This window comes from Arachis hypogaea, chromosome 15 (genome assembly GCF_003086295.3).
Source record: "Arachis hypogaea cultivar Tifrunner chromosome 15, arahy.Tifrunner.gnm2.J5K5, whole genome shotgun sequence".
NCBI lineage: Eukaryota > Viridiplantae > Streptophyta > Magnoliopsida > Fabales > Fabaceae > Arachis > Arachis hypogaea.
In genome coordinates this window covers 66727084-66735326 of record NC_092050.1, presented here as the reverse complement: position 1 = coordinate 66735326, position 8243 = coordinate 66727084, and the positions used below count along the sequence as shown (strand labels likewise).

Genomic DNA, 8243 nt, shown 5'->3' with positions numbered 1-8243 from the left:
TTGCTAAATTCATCAGAGAGTGCTGGTGCTAAGCTGCACGAGTAAACCGTAAACCCGGTTAAACCGATTTTCTGTTTTTAACAAAAACAGACCAGGTAAACTTATAAAAGGTTCTATCTTAGAAAAGGTTCTATCTTAAAGATGACATAATGAAAATGAGGATAGAGATACTTGATGATATATCAGAGGTTCTCCCCTTACCAATCTTCCGGAGGATTTCATGCCTTCGGAAAATATCTCGCATACTCGAAAATCAGGGTTGTTACATTTACTACTTAGAATATGAATATACAAGAGAAGTAGCTTAGCTAAGTGATGATGAATAAGATTTGGAGGCCAAAAGTTTCTTCCTTTTGTAATTAACTTTAAAATAAGCATGCCTTAGTTTCTTGGTCTCTTGTGTAAGTTTCATCCCGGGAACTTACTCCAACATCTTTGTTTCTTGCTCCAACACTCCAACTTCATTATCCAAACTCATCTCTTACAAAGATTTGTAGGAACCTCTCCTATCAGAAAATTTCTATCAAGCCGGCTGTTATAAATTGAAATTATAACAATGAAAAGATGTCATTAGAAACAATATATAACTAATCAAATAATATAAAGAGAAAAAATAAAATTAGATTGGTAGAAAGAGTCGAAAAAATTTATTAAAAAACTGAAATATGAGGCAATTACTTACAGAACCTCAGGTGTCTAAACTAGTCCTAATATTTCTGGTATAGAACCAGATAAATCATTTCCATCAAATAATCTGCAAGGAAAAAGAAAAGGTTGTTAAAAATGGTAAAATAGATGACATCACAAGCTTATAACACTAATTTTTGGAAAAATAAAATAAAATATATGAACTTACACATGTATGAGCACCATGTCAGAGCTGAAAAGTTTGGGGGCACCTGAAAGCTGGTTCTTATTCAAATGGCTGCATTAGATTACAAATGCAATTCAAAATAGTTATTATAAGATGAAGAGAATACTGCTTCTTAAATCAGAATGACATTGAACATAGAATGACATTGAACATCAAGAATATTGTTTCTTTAAATGCAATAATGCTATTTTATGACAAAATTCATCAAAGATATTATTTCTTTCATTCTTTTTTTAAGTATTTATATTAGTTATTACCACAAATTAGTTATTCAACATCTGACATTTATTAAACCAAAAAGTCCAAATATACCCTGCCAATGGCATTGCTTAATTTGGCAAATGCTTCCACTTGCGAAAATTCTGGCAACACCTCTGCACTTGATGCAGCATAATGTGAAAGCCTTTCCATTAATTGAGATAGTACTGTCTTGATATCAATGGATGGCTATGGGAAAAGATAATTAAGAAAGAAAAATGAAAAAGCAACTTAGTGATGATACATACAGGATTTACACCATAAAATTGTCGTATATATTTTGGATAATGTCATAGTTCTGAACAAGATATACATTAGCTACTGTTAAGCATTTGCTTAAACATTTCCAATCGATCCAAGTTAATAAGCTACTGTCATAGTTCTGAACAAGATATATTTTGCTTAATACATTAGATAGTGTAGGAAAGAAACTTGGATAAATATAAATTCATTACCAAAAGCTAAAGCACAAAGGTAGCATCGATTAATCAAATAATGAAAAGGGAAAGGAATTTCAAAACCTACTGGATTGCTCCAAGAGATTTCCATTTAAAAACCAAGGTCTTTAGTCTCTCTTGTTGAGTCAACTCTCTAATAAGCCTATAAGCAGCAGTTATGCACAAGTTTTGATTTAATTTAATAAATAGCGAGTGAAGGTAAAAATGTGTTAGGCATCAGAACCTTAAAAGACTAAAGCAAAGTAACATGATAAAGATACACCATAATCATAAACTAATACAACATAGAAACTACCTTCAAGTCACTGCCACTGTATCCTTCCATCATAGTTGCAAGTTCCTTCAAATCAAGATCTTGGTCTACCTTCTCTTTTGCCAGAAGTGTTTTCAAAATTTTTCCCCTATTCTCCACAAAATGATCAAGAGTTATACACCATAACAATGGCATGTAATGTAACAAGCAGTGTTGCCTTCTTCTTTCAAATCTCCTAATAATTGCTTCATCCAAGTCAAAGGGCCTATTGGTTGCAGCAAGAACAAGGATACGCTCCCCTGGTTTTGTCATTAGTCCATCCCAGTGAGTCATAAACTCATTCTTGATTTTCCTCAAAGGTATAATAATAAGACCCCAGATACTTCTTCTGTCATTAAAAAATAAACTATCAAATAGCTAAAGTACAATCTAATCGGGTCTTGAACAATTTTATTCTAATCACACAACAATAAAGAATAAACTATCAAAAGTATATATATTAAAAGTATCAAAACAATAGTAAGTTACATCTAGAAAGCATTGCATTTTATATCAAAAAGTAGAGAAGAATTAAAGTAGTGAACAAGCTTTAATTTGACTGAAAAAAAAACATAATCACTGTACATACACATGAGCTGCATCAATATATATAATAGCTTCTAAAACCACTTATGAAATTACTCAAACAGAGGTTCTCAATATATATTATGAAGAATTGAAACTAAATACCGCTTATACTACTTATAAATAATGTACAATCCCAGTTCAACAAGAATAAAATAAATTCATGGACTTTGAACTTTGAACAAGCTAGAAAAGATGTTGCTATAAATAGTAAATAATATTCTCACTAGTAAATAATATTCTTAATAAAAAAGCTAAATTCAGTAGAATTGTATTCAAAACAGTAACGCCTTGCCTTTAATCATAGCTCCCTCATCTCTTCTAAAACCTCAAATTTGTGAAATTCCCAATTAAACATATCATTCAACAATAAAAAATGCAAATCATATACAAATCATGATTAATTTTTTATACATTATAATGAAAGCTTAAAATACAAAAATTTATAGAGTAGGTGGGGACATATCATGATTAATATACATTATAATGAAAGCTTAATATACAAAAATTTATAACAACTCTATAATGCAGGTGGGGACATATCAATAATTTATAATCAAAGCTTAATATACATTATAATGAAAGATTAATATACATTATAATGATCTTCCACCTAGCATATACTCTTTTTCTAGCATGATGTATTTTTAGTACAAATCAAAGTTAGGATACTATTATGTAAATCAATTAATCAAACCACCAGCTAGCTAGGTATCTAATTAACGTGGGAAAATCATGAAAAAAAAAAGAAGCAACAAAAAAATATTAGAAAACATAATAAAGGTGATAATATATAGTAAGGTTGAGTAACAGAATCTGGTACCTGATTTACAATACAAGGAAAATGGAGGAAGTGTTGTTACTCGAAAACGGTTCAGAACTTGGAAGGGACTCGAACTAGCTGAGACGCAACTCACTTAAGTGTCTGTAAATGTAAGACTTGGGAGAACCAACACAGCAACGGAATGAGCCATGTAAGGCTGTTATGTAATGACAATTTTGCCCCTTTCTTTATTCCTTTTCTCCGATATATCCCCACCAAATAGACGAAAAGTTCAGGCCGTTCACATTATTAATCATGATATGTGACCAGGACTGAAATTACAAAATTAATATACATTATAATGAAAGATTAATATACAAAAATTTATAACAAGAAGCAAGCAATATGACTAGGACTGAAACTAACAACACTTCAAACTAAACCAACAAAGTCATCCTCCTGCACCTTCAAATTATAGTGCAGCTTGAAGGTTTCAACTATAAGAATATTAAAGTTTTTTTCCCTATTATTGTTTGAAAATTTATAGACTCGAACTATGTACAAAAGTTTACCTCTACACATATTTTCCTCTTTGTTTACACATATGTATCCCATTAGTCTGGAAAGCTCTGAAGTAGTGAGTTCTCTCATTGGTTTCCTAATGTTTGTTCCTACATTGTTTATCTATACCGGTATTGAAGTATCAATTAATGTGAATTCAAAACATACACAATAGTGTTAGTTGGGGAATAATATCAAACAGATGAAATGCAGAGAAAGAAGAGAGCTTACAAGGATGTTGAGTTTCCCTTGGAATTGAGAACACAGAGAGTCCATTGGCTTCTCTCTCTGATGAGGAACAGAGACACCGCAAATAGAGCCAATAACCTCAAAACTAGAATTATTTCATTAGATGAGACTTAGTGAGCTCAACTTCGTTCCTTGCACACACGTGCACTCTTGCTCCAAACCCAATCAGTTCCTCCACAACCGCATGACTTCTTTTGAAGAGAAAGTAAAGTATTGTGTTGTACTAATTTCGGACAAATGATGTAGATTATAAGATTATCAGTTTAATAGAACAGATTAGGTCTCAAACTAAATAAAATCAGAAGCAAAAAAACAACATAACACAAAATGCAGCAGTAACAAGCTAACAACAACAACATCACAAAAAATCAATGAAAATGAAAATACACAATAACAAAAAAAAGAACCATATATTATTTGTTTTTTTCTACTAGAGCATGAACTAGATCTAAAAGTACGAAGAGGAAGAAAAGAATCTAAGAAGAAGATTAAGTATATTACCTATTAGAAGTGACAGAGATGGCGAAACTAAATTGTAAAAGCTTGTTGAAGGTAGCAACAATGGCATTGCTTGCTGAGGTGAGGAGATGAGCTAGATTGAAAATCAGATCATAAAAGGCATCGACAACGGTGTTGCTTGCGATGGTGCAGAGATGAATGATGGTGGTGAGATGAGCGGAGACAAATATTCATATCGAAGCCAAATCGTTGAAGCTCGCTGAAGGCAACAACAATGGAATTGCTTGCGGCGGCGAGTAGATGAGCTAGATTGAGAACTAGATCCTAGAAGCTCGTTGAAGGCAGTGACAACGGTGTTTCTTGCGATGGCGAGGAGATGAACGATAGTGATGGACAAATGCTGACAAATCTTCAGATCGAAGCCAAATCGTAGAAGCTCACTAAAGGCAGCGACAACGGCATTGCTTGCAGTAGCGAGGAGTTGAATGACAAATCATTGAAAGATGAACAATGGAATGAAATTAGGGTTCGTCATTGACATCCTCACTTTCTCGCAACAATACTAATCACACTCTCATATGCAACATCAGCCAAGTTGGAAAAGAAAAAAATTTTATGGCGGTTCCAAACCACCACAATCAACAAAAGCCGCCACAAAAACCATGAGTATTATGGCATAAGTTAGCGCTGTCGAAATTAACAAATATAATGGCAGTTTTTTAACCCTGCCATAAAATTAGTGCCATTTTTAACAACATTTTTTGTAGTGTTGGACTTACTTAAAACTTAAATTTAAACCTGAAATTGAAATTCTAAACTAAATCAAAAAATAATCAAATCTAATTCAAATAAAATCTTTTCTTAATGACTCTTAACAAACTAGTGATCTTCTTTGTAATTGAAATTCAAAACTTGGTGCCTTGCTTAGTTTAAATCATGGGCTTGAAACTTCAATCTTGGGCTAACAAAACACTTAAAGTTGGAGAGATTAGTGAAGGATTATGAAGGATTGTGAAGTTCCTGGATGTGTGATGAATGAATTTTTGACGGTTTAGAATTTCACAAATGAAATCTCGTTGCAAGTATAGTTTCTAAACCAACAAAGAATCCTCTCATATAAAAATTTGGTTGTCACAAGTAACAAACCCCTAAAAATAATAACCGAAGTATTCAAACCTTAGGTCGTCTCTCAAAGGAATTGCAGGGAAGTGTTCTTGCTATTGGTTATGAGATGTATACTTTGGGGTTTTGAATAAATTGCAAGAATTAATCTAATAGCTAAGGAAGCTCATGGCAAGGTATGAGAACTAGAAGTCCTATCCTCATTATCTTCCTCAATTATGACATCAATTATCTATTGCTCCCACTTAGTCAACCTCTAATTATGAAGGAAAGTCAAGTGGATAAATCAATTTGATTCCTCAAGTCACTACTACATTATAAACATTTAGTAACATTTACCCGTTAACATTTTAATAAATGTTAGTAATTATTATAAAATTAAATTTTAGGTAACATTCATATTCAAACATTAGTAAATACCATTAAATTTTTAAAAACTTACAAAAACCGTTACCTATTCTCAGATAGCTCTCAAAATCGAAACCCTTACGCCATGAAATCCCCTTGCAAAAACCGCTCACAATCGTTCTCACTCTCACTCTCACTCTCACTCTCATGTTGTGAAACCACCTCTTGCTCTTCCTCAGTCATCTCTTGTTCTGCCTCTTCGATCCCTCACTCCGCCTCATCGATCTTACAATTTGTAAATCAAAACCACAATCGTGTGATTCCTCGTCTTCGCCACCGTCGCAGGCTCTCATCGGAATCTGGAATGACCTGAAGGAGATCAGTGGTAGCTTCAAGAACTCTCTATCTCTTCTCTCATCAAACAGAGGTGACACAGGGATCTCCATACTCACCTTTTAGCTGTTGCAGCTGGAGCCCGACCACAAACGGCAAGGTGACGTCGACGGCGATGGCGACACAGTGCCTGGTACGATGGAAGAGGTTGTTCGTTTCGTCAAGGAAATTCCACGCGACCTGATTGTTGGACTGAATTCCCGTTGCCATTCCATCACAGTAATACTTCAAACCTCCCTTCCTTGCTAAGATCATGATTCTCTATCTCTCTTTCCGATTGTGAATTGTGATTGCTTGATTGATTAATTGTTCGCTTGTCCTATTAATTGACGTTTTAATCTGTTCCAGAAGATACATATTGGTAAATTTCTTATTTCAACACTATCTCCATTTCACAATAACTGTCAATTTGGATTAAGTGATACAATAAAAAATTGTGTTTAATGTTTCTTGTGTTTATGTTCTTTAAAAATCTCGTTTACTTCAGGAAAAGCCAAAAAGTCAAGGTTTCTATTTTTATATGAACATTCTTATACCACATTTTTCTTTTTAATTAATCACTTAATTAATCAACATTTTTATACCACATTCTTGTGTTTGTGCTTTTGGGGGTGAATTTAAATTGTTTGATGAAATGCCTTAAAGAATTTTAGGAAAGTTCTTGCAACATTGAGGATCATGTTAGAACCAGTTAAACTTCTGATTCTGAGGCTCTACCAGGAAGTGGTGGTTCTAATGCTAACAACTAATGGCATGGTTTCTTCAAGCTTCTCAAGAAAGGCCCACAGATCCCATTTCAACCATTTCACCTTCTTAAAAAGAATGTTCCTTAGTTAACTAGAAGGAAGAGTAAGAGGGTTAGATAGGATCTCATTCCTTCTTGTTTTTACTCTGAGTTTGCTAAGTTCAAATCTTCATGGAAGAATTTCACTTTCTCTGAACTCCAGGCTGCAACTGATGACTTCAGCCATGGTATGATTATGTTAGTATATTACATTTTTCATGGTCAGAAATGGTAGTTTATTCGTTAAATAAAAAATGATTGTTGTTATTGGCAGATAATGTAATTAGGGAGGGAGGGTATGCGGAGGTGTACTTAGGAAAATTGGAAGATGGAACCTTTGTTGCCATAAAGAAGCTGACAAGAGGGAACCAAGAAGAAATGACTGCAGATATTTTGTATGAGCTTGGAATCATATGCTGCATTTTATCTTTGCTTAGTAAATTTTGTCTCTCTTCGACATTACACAAGTGAGTCGCTGATATTTCAAAAGTTTCTGAAAGCGTTTCTTTGACATCATAAATTACTCTTGTTTTCCTTTTCATCAGTAAGGTCTTATAATTTGATCTCTTCCAGCGCATTGAGCAAGGTACTTCATTAGGATCAAATGAACATGTTACGCAAGCTGGTGCAGAATAGTTGTAATTATCCAATTTTGACAGGTATGATATTAAATATTAACTTCCTTTAAGCATTATATATGTTTTTTTATTTAAAAATTTACAAGTGTACTTTGAAAGTCACTGGCAACAAGTTATTGATTCAAGGGTAGAGATATAGTCAGTGCCTCAATTTCTGCAGCAAAATCAGCGAAGTCAACTGAATCTTCTCCAAGAAATCCAGATTTTGAAGATCCCTGCAGGGGAGGTTAAAAGTTAGACCCTCTATTCGATGTCCTAGTTCAGTAGACTATATAGTATGCAATTACAAGTCTACAGCTTACAGTTGAAATGACGAAATGATAGATTTTTTCCTGTAGTTTTCCTGATTTTGTGTCTCTAACGAATTTAACTGTTTCAAAAATTAGTTTATCCCATAAACAGGATCCACCCTAGATAGCAACTTTCTCTAGTTTAACTGTTGGCTTCCCAGCACCATTT

The 8243-nt window shown here is 33.6% G+C and overlaps 1 protein-coding gene across 2 annotated transcripts; it reads right to left on the bottom strand.

Moving 5' to 3' along the window:
- Positions 1-243: 243 nt before the first annotated feature.
- On the bottom strand, positions 244-4135 carry LOC112750349 (uncharacterized). Of its 2 annotated transcripts, none has more exons than XM_072218396.1 (6): positions 3291-3414; positions 1886-2231; positions 1187-1321; positions 857-925; positions 683-754; positions 244-532 (listed from the first exon to the last, which is right to left on the bottom strand). In XM_072218396.1, the coding sequence occupies exons 2-4, from the start codon at positions 2174-2176 to the stop codon at positions 914-916; spliced, it is 438 nt and encodes a 145-aa protein (XP_072074497.1). In that variant the 5' UTR covers positions 2177-2231; positions 3291-3414; the 3' UTR covers positions 244-532; positions 683-754; positions 857-913. The 2 variants fall into 2 exon arrangements, 1 of the variants encoding a protein (XP_072074497.1); XR_003175671.3 differs by lacking the exon at positions 1187-1321 and adding an exon at positions 4023-4135 and having other exon boundaries at positions 392-532; positions 3291-3562.
- Positions 4136-8243: the final 4108 nt, after the last annotated feature.